We start from the raw sequence: 19942 nt of genomic DNA on the forward strand, positions 1-19942 counted from the left end.
TTTAAATTATATTCAACATTTTATAATGTCGAAACTATCTCTTAAATGTCGAATATAATTTACATATAGTGTAAATTAATATTTGTTATACATTTAATTCATTGATGAAATTTAATTAAAGGCCAAATGAAGCGCAACATTTAGATGAGTAAACAATTGGTCAAACCGTTTGAATTAAATTTTTATTGAGTTTTTCATATATTTTTGTAAATAATACGACAATTTTTATGAACTTATTTCAGATCTCATAATAATTATTTTTGCCTCAAAAATCAATGGTTATTTTAATATTGTAATTGTTAAATAATTAATTAATTGTAATATATGTTGTATGCCGATGGTTGGCCATTGATGACTGATATATAATAGTTGTGACCTCAAACCTAAACCAATTGATAATAACCTAATTTTGCGCTCTGTTTGAAAACAGTATAAAAGCGATGCTCTATATAAACAGGAAAACCTAACCAAACAAGTCATTACAAGACACCAAACCTATATATCAGTGGATTCAATGAGTCAGACCTAATTGGTATTCATGAAAAAAATTAAGTTAACATTGTTTTTGATGATTTACTTTTGATGACACGATTAAGATTGTAATAATAATTTAATTGAAGGTGTTTTTCCCTTTTAAAAACAATCTGATCTTTTTTGCCACACTTTCACCATTATTCAGGTTTTTATATACAGTGCTATCAAATGTGTCCTCTTTTAACAATAATAGGACTTTTGTTATCAGTCTTATGCAATAAACTTTACAGTACTTTCATTTAAAAATGTATTACACATTAACTTAACCCGTAATTGTTTATGTGGCTTATGATTTAAATATAATAATTACAATTTTGCTAACAAATACCAATAATTTATACTTATTTAGATTGGTATTCAATAGGGTTAGAATAAATTGTTTATTTCAAAATTAAAACTACCATAATTTAAAAATCAATTTTAATATTAATTCTAAATTCTATAATTTAAAATCCAATTGTGTCATTAAAACATCAAACATATTTATAAATATTTATTATTATATTATTATTACATTTATTATATAATTATTATTTTCATATAACAAATACAGTGTTAATGTTTGAATATATTAATGGACAGCAATACTGCACCGGTTGTATTGACTGAAAATTGTAAGACCGGTTAACAAGAAATAGTTTTAAAAACAAATTGAAATAACAATTATTAAGTTATCATATGTTTAGCATTTGCTAACTGAACGATGCAATTAATACTGCATTTCATTATCGTTATCTGTATTTACAAACTAATAGTTAACTAAGTTTTATAAGTTCTTCCTATTATTATCTTGAGGTGCAATCCGTACACATATTATTGTAATGTAATCAATATGTTTAACCAAACAAAATAATTAGCTTAATATAACATTATTAATGCAGTAATTATTCCAATATACTGTACGATATATTTTGATTCAATTATATTTTTAAATTATAATCATTTATTGAACAAAAAACCATACATTTTTGTACCAAATGCTAAAAAAATTAAATATCGGGACAATGAAATTGTCTATAGAAATGATATTATGTTTAGTTTTGTGAAAACATTAAAAATAATTTAAATATATATATATACGGTATATAACTAAAGAAAAAGAGCATTAAAAGGGACGCAAACTGTATCTAAAATACAATATAATGTAAAAATCTATCAAATAATAATAATACACAGTATATAATAATGATGTGATAATGCCTTAAATAAAAGTATAAATAAAATTATTAAAAAATTATTTATGATGTCTTCATTAATTAACATTTATATCAATGTCGACTACAAGTCATTAATTGATGAATCAAATGATGAATTGGACAACAGGTCCGATACGTCGATGTCTTGATTGGCTTCTTTAAGTTCCGGTGGGTCGTACTCATGAAGTCTTTTGCGCCACAATTTGATTTGTTGATCCCATGAGCGTCGGCTATATTTAATGAATTTTTCGGGTGTTGTCGGGTCTTCGTGTTTACGTTTATTTTTCATAACCTGAGTTAGATATTTCTGATAACCGATAGTATTCTTTCCGTAATCGATTTGCTTCTGACGACGGCGAATGATAGCCAAATCGGTTTCGTATTCAACCGAAGTGTCCAACGATCTGTTCTGTAGGTATCTTCGAGATGAACCACCAGATGATCGCTTGTTGTTTGTTTCGCTGCCAAATATACTTCTACGAACACGACTAGGCTTAGGAGTTCTGAACTCAAAGTTCTTTGTCTTGTCAGTGACGGATTCGTCCTGCAATTTCTTAATGGGTGATGATTTGGGAGAATTGAAAATATCATACATTTGGTCTATATTTGTAGTGTTTCGTAGGACACACTTCGGTGTCGAACTTATAGCCGGTAAGTGTCGGTAGTCTTCGCTAGAGATTTCACTGTAGCCGAGACCTGAATCCAGTTCTTTGAATGTGTCAGTCATATCAGTCATCAGCTCATCGTCATCTATGGTTCCATCAGTTGTCTTCACTACCGCTTCATCTCTATTATCTTTATTTTCGTTGCCCTCTTCATTGTTTGGGCCCTCGACTTGTGGCTCAATAATGGATTTGTCGACAGACTTTCCTAACATACGATCAAAAACATGAGACCATTGTTGGTCTTCGTCTTCATCGGAGTCGCACAGTTCAGCCCAATCTATGGCAAACTTTTTGTGCTTCTGAATCATGAGATCTTCTTTAGTTAAACTCATTGTCCTTTTTCTGTGATGTCTTTGTTGTCACACAATTGAATTTAAGTCAACAATTGGTTTAACGGGACGATCACTCAAATGACAACTAAATCCAATAGATTTACTCAATTATATTACTGTTATATTTGATTACAATAACTGTGTAATCAATTTATGGATAATTAAAACAATCAATTAAATGGTTAAGACTTTTGAAGACAATTTAAAGGAAACAGTTGTTGTTATCAGTCATTACTTTCAAGTATTGTCTTCTGTATTGCAAAGAGCGGGTCATTGCATACATATTGGCGCCAATACTATGACATTAAGCGCTCAACCAATCACTGACTAGTATTTACTGTAAACATAATTGTCTGACAATTTATATTAAGCGCCAAAACATATACTATTGGTATATAATAACTAAAGCACTGGTATTACTGTATATACTGTAATGTACTACTAATAGGCGTTACTACTAATGCTGTATTGAGTCATTCATAAAGTTTATGTTTAAAATATATATTAAACATTTGTAAGCATTGATTACATTATAGGGTATGAACTGTATATCAAACACTCCTATAAATAGTAATGATGTTTAAGTGTGTGTTTGGGTGCAGTTGACTATTAATGCCAGTGCTGTCTGATAGGGACCGCCTCATTGCCGGCCATTACTATTATAGATGGATGGGTAGTGTATGTATGTATGTGTCTGTCTGTCTGTATGTGTAGTGCCGCGCCCTAACACAGTTCGCCCCAACAGTACAGCCGACACTGTGTGCCGACTGTCCACTGCTGACTGTAGAGCAGCTATCAGTGCTGTTGACTGTTATAAGTGACCATTAGTTGTATATATGTATTGAGACACTTGTTTGACATAAATTTCTATTACATATAATTAAAACCCATTTTTATTAAACGAGTCAAACATTTGGTTCAAACGGTAAGTCTATTTTGAATACAATTTATTTTTAAAACAGTGTTTCACTGCTTCAGCAATAATATAATATTAACATAAATACTATGATATTCTCTGTCGATGCTATTGAATGCCATTTGAATTCATTTATATTTAATATGACATACAATTTAATATATTTATATTATAATATTAAACATATAATTTTATACATTAGGATATATATACTAGTATTTGATTACACGAGGTATATAAATATATATATATATATATATATATTATGATAAATTCATTGATGATTAGTTTATATAAAAAGATAGGACAAAAATAGTGAATTTCATTTGTGATAATAATATTATATAATATATGATATATTTTCACTGATCGCCAGTTAATTAAAATTACTTAATATATGATAATATTATACTATATTTCCACAAAATTATATTACATTAACCGTTAAATTTTTATTATTAATAGGTAATATAATTTGTCTAAATGTCTGAACTATTTTTATGCAATACTTGACATATTTTGACTGAAACCCCGAATCATTATATGATATATTTTAGTGTCATTTTTAGTCATATCATATTTAATTGTATTGAATATAACATTTAGAAAATAATTTAACAGTTAATATACTGTCATTCATATTTAAAAACAATTGATGTTTTATTTTATATATAGTATAGTATTATATAAAGTATAATGTGGTAATAGTTTATTTTTGTTGTAAATATTATATAATAAAATTAATGCAATAATATTATAAATACATTTTTATGTCTATTATTAAGAATCATTTATTTATATATTTGTCTGTAATAAAGTCATTAAATACTAGTATTGAAGAATATTGAACTTAGTGTTTGCAAATAATGGCATTTTAATAAAAATTTATTTAATTAACGTATATTAGTAAAAATATTTACATTAAATAATTTACTGATATTTATAATAGTTATTGTCTACTTATAATAGCTGATAATACTATTATTATATAATCAATTTAATGCATTCAATGAATATACTTTTAAAAGCGTTTTAGAATTAATTATTAGTTTAACTGTATATTTGATATTTAATTAGATTTTATTTTTTATAATTAATATATATATATATATAGTATTTTAACATTAAAATGATTTGCACTATTTGTTATTTAATTTAATTGCTATATTTAAACAGCGTTTTAAAAATGAGCACAAAACTGTTTAAAATAAAGTGAATGAATATAATCTATAATTTAAATACACTTTTACTATTAGAAAATACATTGTATTTTAAATGTTATTTAAGGTATTTAATACTTGTTTTATATTCTTAAGGTTATCTATAGTAATACATGAATAGTAAATGCAATTTTCAATAAAATCTCATTACAATGAACATATATATAATTTTATCAATATTTAATAGTTGTAATATTTAATATATATGATCAAAATGTTTTAGATGTTATTAAATATATTAAATATTATTATTGATGATTATATTTGAAAAATTTGTCCGAAATATAAGTTTTCAGATAAGTTTGTATAAATGTTTGTCAATGAAGTGCTAAATAGAGTGACTTGTATTAGCCTTTTAATAATATATTTTACTTTTTAATGCTATTATGTGAAGCCTTGAAATTACAAATATAATAAAGTTTTCTTTTTGAAGAAATATAGTATAATCAACAAAAAAGTATATTTTGTCGATGCTTTTAATAGTCTATTATCATTTGTTTCAATGAAAATAACATTTTATATTTTATTGCAAATGTTTGAAAACCATTTATGATTTTAGTCTGCAGTCCTTCATCCCCTTCCCTATCACCCTATCAGCCCTTTATTTTGTGTGTCATCCCAAACATTAATGAATGTATTGACTCTTTATTGAACTGAATTATTTTATATATTATATTAGTTAACAGTGTTGTTATTAAACATATATTATATTGTGGTATAATATGAGGATTGCCTTATAAATGATAATAATTATTTGATTTCCATAGTAACTCAAACTATTTAGAATTTGTTATTAAATACTATTATAACTTTTAGTATTTTATCTAAAGAGTTATTAAAACTTTCAAAAGTAAATTGTAATCACAATAACAGTAATATAACAAATAATAATAAGATTAATTGGATATATTATTATATTATGTCTCTATTTCAAAATTATTGTTTTTAAACTATTGTTATTTAATATGTGATTTTAAAATAAAGCATAAATTATATAAATAATGTGTACAATAGTATGATAGTATGAGACGCATCAATGTTAGCACAAATGAATGTTATATTTATTTTTATGTATTATATATTTGCAGTTTTTTTTATTTCCTTTGACTATAATTTTTTATTTTTATATATAAATTATATTTATTGTTAATCGTAAGGCTGATGCATACACGCATTTAAAATACAATATATTATGAATGTATGTATATTTTAAACATATTGCTTGTGTTGATTTGTGGGATGGGTTGGACTATGGTATGGATGGTATAGTATGGTTTGGTTTGCCTTATTTAATGCCAGAGCTATGCGATTGTATTATCTTTTCTGATTTTTGTCAAACCAGTTGTGATAACAAACACATTTAAACAGCACTTTATGTATACATTTGAATGCATTGAGGGATGTGTTAAAACAGTGGCTATACTTTGTTGATTTGATTATCATCTTTTGATTTGACATCTAATTTCACAACAGTTTCTGTTTAATATATTGAAAATTTTTATTAATATAAAAAATAGTTTTATTGAAATATGAAAAATGTTTAATAAAATGGTAGAGATATGGGTTGTCTTAAAGTAACTGTCAGAAGGACGTAATAAAAGAAAAATATAATGATTTACTCGTAAAACAGTTGAGCCATGAGATCATACCTCTAAACCAGTGTTGGGTTGTCTTGTTTTTTGTTGTTTTGTATATTAACTGAATTTCATGTGTTTTAATATTAAGTTAGTGTTGACTCTCAGACCTTGTTGTATGTAAAAGCTTACACAACAATTGGTACAAAAATGTTGTATTGTCTATAAAGTTTATAATACAATATAAACCTTTTGATTATGACTACAACACTATATATATGATGTATTGTTAATATAGTAAACACATTATTATAAACGAGTTTCTCCTTAATAGCGGCACTGGTCTTAAAAGTTGTCTTATTTTGGCTCTCATGATGTGAATAGTCGTGATTTGTAACCAAACACTTGCTATTTGATTAATTGCACACTTAATTTGATATACATTTAATGTTTACATTATTGTTGTTATTGTTTTAATTTTTGTGTAAATTTTAATTTCTTTAATTAACAATATTTACAGTGAATTAAATTTTAATAGTTAATAATTAATTAAAATAATCATTTAAATATATATTTCATGTTAATTATTGCTAAGCGATTAGATATTAATCAACATTTTATAGTGAATTAATTATATGTTTTGAACACACCTCTCATTTATGTAAATAACTTATAAAATTATAAAAGTGAGTGATTTTTTAATTATCATTAAATTTTTATTTAAAAAAATATATATTTTCACAACTATTTGTTAACAGAAGACTAACATTAAAGTATATTATTGTTTTAATTTTGTTTTTTAAATATTTATCATAAAATATATATAATAAATATTATATAAATTTATATAATGTATTACATGTTTGTCGAGACATTTGTTAAATTCCTAAAACTTATCTATATTTACACTAAAATATAACACCACTCGACTTATGTTTGTTTCTCAGTTAATAATAGACAATAATATACTTAAAAAATAGTGTTAATTATGTTTATTTGTAGTGAAGGACTTAACGATGAGATATAATTATTAGGTTAACCATTATTTAATTTGTTAGATTATAATAAACATTTAGATAGATTGGATAATATTTAAGCGTAAAATCTTTACATTTGTTGCATATTTATTAGTCATATCCTGTGGCTTTCACTGTCTATAAATGTTTATCTTTTTTCAACGTTACCCAAAAATATTATGTAAGTTACAGTACTTTAGAAATGATAACAAAAATAGTCATAAATACAAAACAAGCAAAACTTTATTTGATATGAAAGTATAGATAAAATAGTGATCATTTAATTTTGTAATTTATTTGGTAACACATAACTCTTACAAATGTAATAAAATTCAATGCAATAATCAAACTTTAAATGACTATTATTTAGAGTCCGTCGACCTTTGTTTTTAAAGGAGGGGTTGGACTTCTCTAAAGTTGTGCCACATTTACTCAAATTTTATATTATATCTTCAATGATGTTTGTATATTGTGTAGACTAAAGAGTGACCAATTTTTTAATCATATTTTTGTATTTTCAATAATTTACATGTATTATAAAATTAGTATTAAAAATGTTTAATATTAAATATATTAGAACAACTTTTAAGTAAAAAATAAATAGAAGTGTAGAAAAAAATCTTTATTTAATCCATTAATCTATAGACTATAGTTTATATTTTTACTATCAAATAAAAAAATAGTTGTTATAGATTTAAATCAAATTTTAGTGTAATTTGCACTTATTTTAATAAAAAAAAGTGATTTATTTTCTTACTTTTTGACTAAACTTAGTAAACCTTAATTTACAATCGATATATTGGACATGTGTCTCGAAAAGATATATCAATACTACTTTCCTTCACTCAATTGTCCAAAATATCACTTTTAACTTACGGTTAGTTTAACCAATAAATAAGTGATTAAATCACATTTATTTAATATGTGTATACTGTATATATGTATTTTTATGATCAGTCTAATTTACTGTTGCTATTGATTAGACTGTATAATAGTTTATAGATTATAAATTATGATTTTTACTAGAAATAAAATAAATTTATGAATAAATAAATAATTTTTTTTATAACATTACTAATTAACAATTATACTATTCTGATAATCTCAATAACTTATTTTTATTATAAGTGAACTATAAATTAACTAAAATTTATTATTATTTTTATAGAAAAGTTTTGAATAAAGTATGTCTGGAGTGGAGCAGAACGGTGTTAGAAGTGTTAAGTTTGATCCGGATGACCCCGAATGCCAAAGAGAAATGTGGAGACCACCCGATATTGACGCCGATATGAAGGAAATGGATCGCAGGAAACGGGTTGAAATGATTATGAATAGCCAAGTGTTTAGGGAAGAACTCGAACGCATCATTGAATCGCAGCTAAATGAGGGCTATTTACCCGCCAGTCTATCGGCACTACAACAAGTAACTGAGCTCTTACTGCCGCAATCAGCTCGTGGTTCATCATTGTCTAAGTTAGGTCACTCAGGAATGCCAATTAACGACATTCGAGGTGTCGATGCTTTTCGTTATGCAAAAGGAGAGAAACCTCTTCGATGTAAACTCGCAGCTGTTTATAGACTCGTTGAACTGTATGGTTGGTCGGAAGGCATTTATAATCACATCACTGTATGAATCAATTATAATATATTATAGTATTTTATGAGTGATTTGCAAATTTATAGGCACGTGTCAGTCAAGATGCCGAACATTTTTTGTTGAACCCCTTTGGTCTTCAATATCATGAGGTGACGGCATCATCACTACTCAAAGTCGATATGCAGGGCAACATACTTGATCCCGGCACGACTAACTTTACATTCAATAGGTATAGATAATAGTTATTATTTATAACTTTTGTTTTTATTATAATGATTAATGTGATGAATGATTTGATTATTTTAGGGCCGGTTTTGTGCTTCACTCAGCCATTCATTCTGCTCGACCCGATATTAGAGCAATCATTCATTTACATCATCCGCCGTGTGTTGCCGTCTCTGCTATGAAATGCGGATTACTAGCCGCCAGTCAAGAGGCAGCTATTTTAGGTGATATAAGTTATCACGATTACAGAGGAATACTTATAGATCCCGAAGAAAAGGATCAAATAGCCCGAAATTTGGGTCCTTTTAATAAGGTATAAAAAGTTTGTTTGTTTTTATTTGATCTTTAATTACCTATAATTTAATTTATAAATTTTTGACCATTACTTTTAACAGGTCTTAGTTTTACGAAATCATGGAGTCCTTACATGTGGCGAGTCTTTAGAAGAAGCTCTTTATCTGATGCAAAACTTAGTGATCGCTTGCGAGACACAGATTAAGTTAATGTCCTGTGGATTGGATAACATTCGTATTATGACACCAGAAGCCGTAGAACAGGTTCGCTCTATTATCAAACACTCCGGTTCTCAAGTCCAGGGAAAGCCCTCAACTGATGATTCAATTGTTGCTTCAAATTCGGACCAAAACGAACACAAAGAGAAGCTCAAGAAATGGAAAGTTTGGGATCTGGAGTTTGAGGCACAGATGCGAATGTTAGACAATGCGGTAAATAATATAATCTATTAATAATTTAGATTATTTTATTATATTGTTTATTATTAGGGATTTCGTACGGGATATCTATATCGGCAGCCACTTCTTCGAGCAGATCAGACACGAACTAAGTATGACGTTGAAGAGCCTCCTTCGGCCTCTTCATTAGCGCATTACCTCGAAGAGGACAAATGGTTGAGTCCACTTAAGAAGTTAGTTGAAGGCAAACGGACTCAAGACAAACTTCGTTGGGTAAACTCGCCGAATGTATACCAAAAAGTTGAAGTTCTTGAAACTGGAACCCCTGACCCTAAAAAGATAACTAAGGTTTGAAATTAATTCAATGATAGCTTTCATTTGACACTTAATGACAATTAGGGCCACATTTATTAACTAAATAACAATAGAATGATAAATAATTTAGTGATAATTGTATTATATAAATCTCTAATTGTAATCAAAATGTATTTTTCTTACAAAAAACTCCAATTTAAATGTAATCTCATTTTGTAAAATATTTAAATGAAATATTTAAAATAATAGATTATATGCTTAAATAAATTGCTTTATTTGACATTAAGTGTTATTTAATAAACCAATTGATATGTTTTGTTATGATTGATTGCAGTGGATTCAGGATGGGTCTCCATCACACAGCACTCCTATTAAGATAGAAACTCCTCACCAATTTGTTCCGGTCAATCACGATCCCAATGAATTCAAACGAAAACAAAAGGAGGTCAGACATTGTCACAACTGTTTGTTTTATCGATTTATTTTTTAATTATAAACAATTGGTTGATTGAACTAATAGATGAAAGAAGTTCGCCTCCAAAATAAGATATCCGGTGGACCACAAAGTCATATTCTGGAGGGTGTCACGTGGGAAGAGATTAGGCATATGAATGAACAAAAAAGTGGTGATCAGGTTGTCTTAGTTGGCGCCGCATCTAAAGGTATTATTCAGAGAGAATATCAACACAACGCTATGGTCTATAAGAGTGCTTACGCTAAGAATCCGTTCGATAACATAACGGAACAGGAAATTGAAGATTACAAACAAACTGTTGAGAAAAAACAAAGGGGAGAATTAGGTTTGTCATTATAATATATATATATATATTGTATTTATTAATAAACAAATTGATATCATAGTAGATGACGTGCCCGACAATGTGCGACATCTCCTCATTGAACCGGTTTCTCAAAATCAAACCACACAAGACATAACTAGTCCTACATCACCCACATCACCACTTTCTGATGATGATGGTATGTATTAATACACATTCAAACACAATGTGTTATTAAACTTTGATTTGGGAATATATTTTATGGTGGTTTGGGCACTGCTTTTATACTTTTAAAAGTAATATTTAAATGAATAAAAATTATTATATATTACAATAAATATGTGGATAAAAATATAGGCAAAAGTTCAGCCGTTTCAAGTGAACCACTGATAGTGATCACACCGTCATGTGATGGTTAGTCCAAATGACAAATTATGATTTTGTTTGTCTAACTATGTTTGTAATTAACAATAATATGACAGCAATGATATGTTTGTTAAAATCATAAAACATAACTTAATTAAATCTAACAACTTTTCGCAATGCATTTTTAAAACATTTCCGTTTCAACTAATACTAATACTTTCTAAAATTTAAATTAAATGAAAATATTTAAATTGCATGAATTTTTCATTTGATAGCATCTATATCTAGCAATAATAGGGTGCACCGGTCGCACTCGGCCCGACTCGCAGCTCAAGGTGTGTAATATTTAATGATTTGTCTAAAAATTTTCTTTTCTCTTCCCTTTTTAAATATCGCATCACTTTATCTATATTATGGATAATATTAAAGTTACTCTCTCTGAGTCTCAAAAAATTGAAGGTATTTTACTATTTGTATAAATTAGGCGTATTTTTAAATGATATATTAAACAATAAATTGAATGAATCATATGTTAATTTTATTTGAATTTTCATAATATAACTGATAGCCTATTATATTATAATTATGTATTTTTTTAGTTTGAATCAATGAGTTATGAATTATTTATCTTTTTTTTTTAATTGTTATTGCTTTTGAATTTATTTATTATTTTGTTTTTGTTTGCATGAATTATATTATTTTATGTTTTGCACGATCATTATAGCCGCTGAGGACAAGTACTTTTCTCGGGGCCGCTTTAGGTCTGAACGTAAACCAAATAAACAGAGCACCAGTAAGTTTTGTAATGATTTGGTTTGTCATTAATTTTATTGTCTTATTTGATGAGATGATGTAATTTAAGTTTGTATATGTAATTATAATTTGATTTAATTGTTTGTTTTAGTAAACAAATAATATTATTAAAACATAGAAAGTAAATATTATTAATAAATAACTAAATTATTTGCATTTAAAAAAACATTTGAAATAATTTACAATAATACTGTACATTGATTTATACAATTATCTAAATTTGAAAATGTATTAATCATTAGGTGATACAGCAGTCAATGGTGAAGATAAATTAGGTGACCTTTCAGGTGCTTCCCGAAGCAGTAAAGAGGTATTATTACATGTTTTTAATTGATTGATAAGTTTTATATCACTAATTGATTGACTGATTATTGATTAATTAAAGGGATCGCCTGTTAAAGAGTTGGAGAAATCCAAAAAAGACAAAAAGGATAAAAAAGATAAAGGCTTTCGGACGCCAAGCTTTCTTAAGAAGAAGAAACACAAGAAAGATAAAGACAAAACTGAGGCATAATTTTAGAGACATTTTAGAGTTTTATTGCATTTAAAAATTCATTTAACAAATTGAATGCTTCGCTCATCTATTGATGAAAAGACTGCCACAAAAAGCTTTTTGAACACAGCGTTGAATATTTGTTTTTAAACTCCATTACTTCATACGCTTATCTTTTCTCTCAATTTTTCCATCAAAGTTGCATTAAATATATATATAAATTTGGATTTATTGCTCATCCATTTGAAATAATAAGAAATGATAATTATTTATAATATATTCTCTAATTGTTTTGAGTTATAAATCAATTTGTTTTATGAGAGGAAAAATTAAAAAAGTATTAGATGTCCGTCGCCTACATTGAACCAATGATAAGACAATTTGAAGTATTTTACAGATACTTCCACTCTATGGCAGACTTAAAACTCTTGTTTTTCAACTAAGATTTTGTTTTGAATGACAAATAAATATATATATCTTTAATATTAATATATTTAAGACTTTTACTTTTGTGCAAAAGTGAGACTATTTTAGGCCTAAAAGCGTTTTAATTATTCGTTCATTTTATTCAAATTTTAGATTTGAAATTATGATAATTATTAAATTATATTATATTTACATATTGATTGAATAATAATTTAATGAATTTTTAAAGACTATATTATTACCTTATATAAGATAAAACAAATTTATAATGAGGACAATTGTTTCATTTAAACGTTATTTGGGAATAATATTTATTTGTAAATACACTACAAATATATAAATTATTATTAATCATCTTTTACTCAATGTTTTTGAGATTTTTAAACATCATTTTCAGACATTTTAAAAATACAAATTGCTTTTAATTGTATTGATGTTAATGTTTTAAAATCTCATTTGTATTTTACAATGAAATATTTATTTTGGAGAATAGCATATTAAATAAATAAATGCGATATTAAACACATTAGAAAAAGCTGTTGTACTTTATTATAATTAAATGATTGAATTGTCGTCAAATTAGYAGCTAATTGTCGGGCACTCCTTTGTTATCCCATTTATACAGTAATACATATTTTAGTCGTTTTCATAATTTTGTGATTTTAATGAAATTATAACATCAAACAAAATCAAATGCTATTTGTTTTATTTGTTAGATTTTCTTTACTAAGTTATATTATTAATTGATTTTATAATCATTGTATAAGTAATTCACTATTTTCTTTATTTAATAATAATTTTAACTAATTTATAAAAATAATTAGTTTCATTGTCATATTTCTGATGGTTTTATGAAAAAAGATTTAATATTGTTTTGAAATAAAAGTTTCCTTTTATAATAAACATTGTCTTATTGTGTTTTTTTTAATTTTAATTATAGTGAACAAAATTTGAATTATATAAAATTTATTTTAAATAAGATCTATTTTTATACAAACGATTGATTCAAATGTATAAACAATTAATTAAATGTATATAACATTATATGAAGAAAAACAAAGTATAAAATATTTAGCCCAAAATTTCTTCAAAATGTTAGAAAAAAGGTGAATAACAAACAGTTTGAATGTCAAAAATTAGGGTATTATGTATAAATGATTCACTAATTTAGTAATAACTACAAGTGTAGAAATAAAGCACAATAATTATTGAGACAAAATACAGTTTCATTTTATGTAAATTATATAATATTTGAGTGATTTTTGCACATTATATGAGCAAATGATATCTAAAATGATTATCAATTTATATATAATTTATATAAATTGATTGCAATAAAAATATAAATATACATTAAATATACTTGAAATAAATTCAATATAAATAATAAATAAACCATTATTTGTATTATTTTCAGTAAAAAAACCAAATGTCAAATTAAATTAATTCATAAATGTTGGCAATGTTGGAAAGGGAGACATATTTGGGGCCCAATTGATAGGAGTAATATAATTGTGTCTAAGTTTTAGCTTAACTGCGGGTCCACTTTGACTAATGGCATTAACTGCATCGGCATGTGTTAGACCTACAGTTGAATAACCGTTAATTTCAATGATTTCATCGCCAACATTGAGCAGTGAAAAGGCCGGACCGTCCGGTGCTATCCTGAGTATGAAGAGAGGCATACCATTAAACTCTGCTCCGCCTCTGATTGAAAATCCATAGCCTTTTGGGCCACGAATTAGTTCAACGGTATAACAATCAGCGGGAATAATACGCAAACTGAGTGTCTGTCCCGACTCTTTAATCATATTAACAATATCCGGATGAGAGAGTGAAGTGATGTCAAAGCCATTTACGGCTACTATTCGATCCCTAATATGAAGTCTTTGACATCTTTGCGCAGGACTTCCTTCAATGATGCGACCGATGAGAGCACAGTCACCGCACGATATAATAACAAACCCAAAACCTTCAGAGTCTTCGCGAAATAGCGTCACTTCATATGTATCGGCGTTACGCTTACGTCTGACCAGAATTGAGACCATTGGTCCCGTTTGTGACATAAGTTGAACCACTTCCTGATGACTGGCGCCCATTACATTCCTTTCATTTATTGATATAATTTCATCGCCGGCTTTTAGAACGGCATCTCTATGGGCAACACCGCCGATGACTATCGAACCAATAGCAACATTTCGTCCCTCTTCAGCGCCACCGACAATCCGGAAACCAAAACCTGATTCAGAGCGAGTCAGTGATGCCCTAAAATATTCATAATCTTCTTCGAGAGAGTTCGATGCTGTCATATCTGAATTGGTTATTGATGGCTGAAGAGGTGGAGTTTCGATTTGCATTTCTGGTGACAATGTTGTTAAAGTAGGAAGTAATGGTGCGGATTGTGATTTGAGATTGTTTTGATTCACATAAAAGCCATCGATTGGATATGAGTTACTATTTGGTAAATATTGAGATACTGAATGGTTAATCATTAAGTCATTGTTGTCGACATAAGTGTTAGACATCCGTCCTATCATTTCAGCGTTAGGTGTCTTACAATTACGGATTGGTTGAACATAACCATCGTTTTCCCAATTATTTTGCAATATTAATGGAGTTTTTGAGCGAAATCTCTTTTTTCGTTTAACCATAAGAACAGCCGGTTCGTCGATAGGACACTGCTTAAGAACATCTACCACTTCCAAGTGTGACATGTTTGACATGTCGATCGAGTTGATAGACATAAGAATGTCTCCCTGTCTAAGAGCTCCGCATCGATCAATATCAAGGATTTTCTTGACCTTTTGACCCGAATGTGCATCACTTATAGTAAAGCCAAAGCCTTGCATTCCTTTAGTGAGAGTAATACTCAAAATATCATATTCTTCATCATTGATATCAGCGGGCAATTGATATCCGCGAGCAAACGTCAGTTTAATACGATCGCCGACTGTAAACGTGGCAAACAATCGGGCAATTTCTGAGTGTTGCAAACCAGCCACTGATACACCAGACACTGATACGAGTACATCACCCGGTTGTATAGTACCGGCTGTATGTGCTGGTCCTCCAGGTATTATACTTTTGACGACTACCAATCCTTTATCGATCTCAATAAGCGTAAAACCAAAACCGGACACTCCTTTGATAAGCTCAGTCTCATATGGCCTCTCATATTGAGTTCGTTTGTTAATATGATCGATATAATAGATACCGTAGTGGGCATCGGATATGCGTTCCCATCCGTGAGGAAGAGAGGCCGCATCGATGGCCGCTATGTTTGACCGATTACGACGACGTTTCGCAGCTAATGATGTCATCGAGCTATTCATCGATTGTTGTTCATAGTTAGGGATATTGTTTGTCACGTTGTTTGACATATCATTGGTCGGAAATGTTGTTAATGGCAATGGAGTGCCATAAAAGTGTGCCGCATAGACACCAGACTCTAGTAAAAGTCCCGACCGATCCATTTCAATGAACTGTTCTTTAGTGACAAATTTATAGTCAACACCATCCGATTCATTAGGTCGCGGAGGTCTAGTTGTACACGGAATGGTACGCATATAGACATTGTCCCGAATAGTCGATTGTAACTCGTGATCAATACTTCCTCTGGCAAACCTTCGGGCCAGATATTCGCGTAACTCAATCGGCAGTCCGTAAGCATTTGATGCCTGAACTGATTTAATAGAATGGGATGTCTTCGAGTTGATGATCTCGCAGACATCGGTTCGGGTGAGACCCGCAACTTTTGTGCCATCAATTTCAATGATTATATCACCAGAGTCTATAAGATATGGCAATTGTCCGTAATCAGATCCGCCACCAATAGACCAATCGCCGATTGTTATATTGTTGTAGTAATTGATATGATGTGACCAATGATGGCTTTCCTCATAATTAACTGCTAACTCGTTATCATTTGTATTAATTTGATCCCTTGTTTCACTTTCTTCATGATTTTCTTCATTATTTAATTGTTGTAAATATTGCTGTTGTTGTTGTTGTTGTTGAGACTCTTTATTGAGATCAGCTGCAGGTGATAACGTTTCTTGCATTTTGAGTAAGCAATCAATTATCACCACAACTGATGACAATTATGGCACAATTGGTCTAAACTAATAATAAGATATTGTTTGCAACAAACACTTCGGCAATCATTTAATCTCATTTGAAGACCACTCAGTGGACACGTTATCGGTGACTGTCATTGTTGCCACACATTATCGTCAATAATAATCATTTAGATTATACCGTATAACCAAATAAATGATAAATATGTTAATTAAATAAAACAATTATCATTAAAAATAACAATAAATGTGTTAATYATTTGATACTAATAGTGATGTCAATCAATGTGTTGTTTATATTGTCATAACTTTTTTAAACATAACATTCAATACTCAATAACATCAATGCATTGATGCACTACTGGTATTGCTTTATACAGTAGACTCACACTATTTTATCTCTATTTGCTTTATATTATTGTTATTTTTTTATAAATTATATATTTTAAATAAATTTAATAACATTTTTTAAACACTAATTTATACTAAGTAGCAATAGTCATTTTTAAAAATTATTTATACAATATTTATATAATAATTATATAAATTTATATCAAATAATAGACTGTAGTAAACTGTAAAAAACTGTTTGGTTATATTAATTCATGTGTTATGCAGTGTCACACATATACTGTACAATAGTATTGTCAAAACACTGTATTACAGTTTAACTAATCGTAAAAAATATTTAAATAAATAAATTTTAAATAAATAAAAAATATATTTTCAATATCTATAGATAGAAAAAATTGATTAAATAATCGGCATTTTATGTAAATAAATAACACTATTTTTGATGCTTTGATAAAACTGTAAAAATAATAAATTTTATACTGTTTTGCTTAAAATACTTTATTTGATTTTAATAAATAAATAAATTTTAAAATCTTTCTTTAAAAATATACAATATTTTGCAATACGTATTTTAAAGCAATGCCTAAATCAACTTTTGAGAAAATAAAACTAATTGTTGTCAACCAATTTAGTGACGTAACATCAAATAAAACATATGTATTGTATTTTTGTACTCTTTTATAAATATATGCTATTTTTAATAAGTATTTTACCGATAATAACAAACATTACAGTACATTAAAGTAAATATATTTATACTGATTTTTAATAATTACCATAATTTCAAATAATATATTAAATTTTATTTAAAAACGTATTGATAACTTAATTATATAATAATATAAACATTAGTTGATAAATAAAAGTTTTTATTTAGAAAAAAATGAATAATTTTTTATTACTAATCATACATTAAAATATATGAATAAAAAGTTATTATAAACAGTATTCAGTTGACATCCATAACCCAATGTTTAATCATTGTTTATCTTCTTTCTAATAAAAATAAAAATTTATTTTAAATAATTTTCTAAATATTTGGTACAAACCTTGTCATCGGTATCGTCGGTCTCCATCGGAACGGGAGAATCGATGGGTTTGTTACTCGATTCCTGTGCCGATTGAAGAGACATTTGCATGGCGTAAGCAATCTGTTCCTCTTCAGTCATCGTTGCAAAGTCAGGCATTGATGGCGTGTCATTGCTAGCACTCATCTGATGGTCATCCGTTTCCAAAGACATAGCCAGAGCTTTCTCAAGAAGGGCCTCAGAAGTGTCTCCAGAAGGTATTCCCGCACCACTACTAGAACTGGCAGTAACTTCTTCTCCAGTATTAGTCACAACACGACGGGCCTCCTCTTCTTGTCTCGCCCTTTGCTCTTCCATTGAAACTCTCAATGCGAGCGCCAATTCTGGGTCTTCATTAGGATCAATACCGAATTCAAAGCCCGAAGAGCCAATACCAACGGCTCCACTTCCGTCCTCGCCTTGAATTACTGGTGAACTAATGAGTGCATCGGAAAGATGAGGTCCCGGCGGAACAGTCACCAAATGTGAAGCCGTTCCTTCAAGAGCTTTGATAAAAGCGGCCAACTTTTCCGTATTAACGGCCTCTTCACCAAAGTTGACGACATCGACATTAACTTTCTCTTTCTTGAGACGTTTAGCTAACTTTATTAACTCTTTTTCGTCGGCATCGACAGGACTGCCAACAAATACAACGATTCGCATCTTATGGTTCTTTCCCTGTCTGTGTTTAAGTGCCAGATGTGCCACACGAATGCCTGTCATGAGATTAATCTCACCCAAAGGTTCGACGGCATGAAGTTTAGATAATATGCGACCGACATCAGTGGTCAAAGTGGTCAACACTTGTGGGTTTGCCGCCATAGTCAACAATCCAACATTGTTTTCGGGATTAGAGCGGGTCTTCGAGTGGCAAACCATCGACACTGCGTCCTGTTGTGCCTGAAGTCTGGTGGGAACAAAGTCACCATTTCTCATGAACTCACTGTTGTCCACACTGTTGGTCACCACAACAAGTCATTGTAAATATAAATTATTTATCAAAGTTGTCATCAAATGACTTACCAAATGATAGTACTCTCCAAAACCATTGTTAATGTCTTTAAATAATAAGTACTTCTTCTTGAATGACAAACACAGTCGACAACAGATGAAGTGCTGAATCACTGAATCACTCGTTTGTGTTGTTTGTGATTCAATGCAATCCATAGATAACGTAAACAATACATAATTATTACACGTATTGTATGTCAAGTGTATGTAATGTCTGGCAATGAGTGCTTAAAACGTGTCATAAAATGAGAGACACATTGAATATAACACGCATT

At 28.7% G+C, this 19942-nt stretch overlaps 4 protein-coding genes across 9 annotated transcripts; 1 reads left to right on the forward strand and 3 right to left on the reverse strand.

Annotated features, from left to right (window-relative positions):
• Nucleotides 1–1112: 1112 nt before the first annotated feature.
• Nucleotides 1113–2973, reverse strand: LOC128964483 (histone RNA hairpin-binding protein-like). The gene has a single exon (XM_054311082.1). It carries the CDS (start codon nt 2725–2727, stop codon nt 1813–1815), a length of 915 nt encoding a protein of 304 aa, XP_054167057.1. The 5' UTR covers nt 2728–2973; the 3' UTR covers nt 1113–1812.
• A 424-nt stretch (nt 2974–3397) lies between these two features.
• Nucleotides 3398–13263, forward strand: LOC128964476 (protein hu-li tai shao-like). Of its 6 annotated transcripts, none has more exons than XM_054311067.1 (14): nt 3398–3652; nt 8622–9080; nt 9137–9279; nt 9357–9588; nt 9671–10000; nt 10058–10315; nt 10617–10727; nt 10803–11082; nt 11144–11260; nt 11419–11475; nt 11703–11762; nt 12152–12220; nt 12483–12550; nt 12626–13263. In XM_054311067.1, exons 2-14 carry the CDS (start codon nt 8640–8642, stop codon nt 12752–12754), a joined length of 2295 nt encoding a protein of 764 aa, XP_054167042.1. In that variant the 5' UTR covers nt 3398–3652; nt 8622–8639; the 3' UTR covers nt 12755–13263. The 6 variants fall into 6 exon arrangements, with proteins under 6 accessions (XP_054167042.1, XP_054167044.1, XP_054167045.1 ...); XM_054311069.1 differs by having other exon boundaries at nt 11147–11260; XM_054311068.1 differs by lacking the exon at nt 3398–3652 and adding an exon at nt 8289–8330.
• A 1338-nt stretch (nt 13264–14601) lies between these two features.
• On the reverse strand, nt 14602–17544 carry LOC128964475 (membrane-associated guanylate kinase, WW and PDZ domain-containing protein 2-like). Its single transcript, XM_054311065.1, has one exon. The coding sequence runs from the start codon at nt 17218–17220 to the stop codon at nt 14602–14604; it is 2619 nt and encodes an 872-aa protein (XP_054167040.1). The 5' UTR covers nt 17221–17544.
• Nucleotides 17545–18448: 904 nt separating this feature from the next.
• LOC128964480 (26S proteasome non-ATPase regulatory subunit 4-like) lies at nt 18449–19827 on the reverse strand. The gene is made up of 3 exons (XM_054311077.1): nt 19680–19827; nt 18639–19611; nt 18449–18585 (listed from the first exon to the last, which is right to left on the reverse strand). Exons 1-3 carry the CDS (start codon nt 19703–19705, stop codon nt 18568–18570), a joined length of 1017 nt encoding a protein of 338 aa, XP_054167052.1. The 5' UTR covers nt 19706–19827; the 3' UTR covers nt 18449–18567.
• Nucleotides 19828–19942: the final 115 nt, after the last annotated feature.

Source organism: Oppia nitens, unplaced genomic scaffold (assembly GCF_028296485.1).
Source record: "Oppia nitens isolate AA-2021 unplaced genomic scaffold, nextdenovo-longstitch-racon4-pilon3 scaffold9_pilon_pilon_pilon, whole genome shotgun sequence".
NCBI lineage: Eukaryota > Metazoa > Arthropoda > Arachnida > Sarcoptiformes > Oppiidae > Oppia > Oppia nitens.

Coding starts and splice junctions, on each gene's coding strand:
- LOC128964483 (XM_054311082.1), bottom strand. CDS start 2,727: ATGAGTTTAACTAAAGAAGATCTCATGATTCAGAAGCACAAAAAGTTT.
- LOC128964476 (XM_054311067.1), top strand. CDS start 8,640: ATGTCTGGAGTGGAGCAGAACGGTGTTAGAAGTGTTAAGTTTGATCCG. Junction 9,280..9,356: donor ACTAACTTTACATTCAATAG/GTATAGATAATA, acceptor TGATTATTTTAG/GGCCGGTTTTGTGCTTCACT. Junction 9,589..9,670: donor ATTTGGGTCCTTTTAATAAG/GTATAAAAAGTT, acceptor TACTTTTAACAG/GTCTTAGTTTTACGAAATCA.
- LOC128964475 (XM_054311065.1), bottom strand. CDS start 17,220: ATGCAAGAAACGTTATCACCTGCAGCTGATCTCAATAAAGAGTCTCAA.
- LOC128964480 (XM_054311077.1), bottom strand. CDS start 19,705: ATGGTTTTGGAGAGTACTATCATTTG. Junction 19,612..19,679: donor TTGGAGAGTACTATCATTTG/GTAAGTCATTTG, acceptor GGTGACCAACAG/TGTGGACAACAGTGAGTTCA.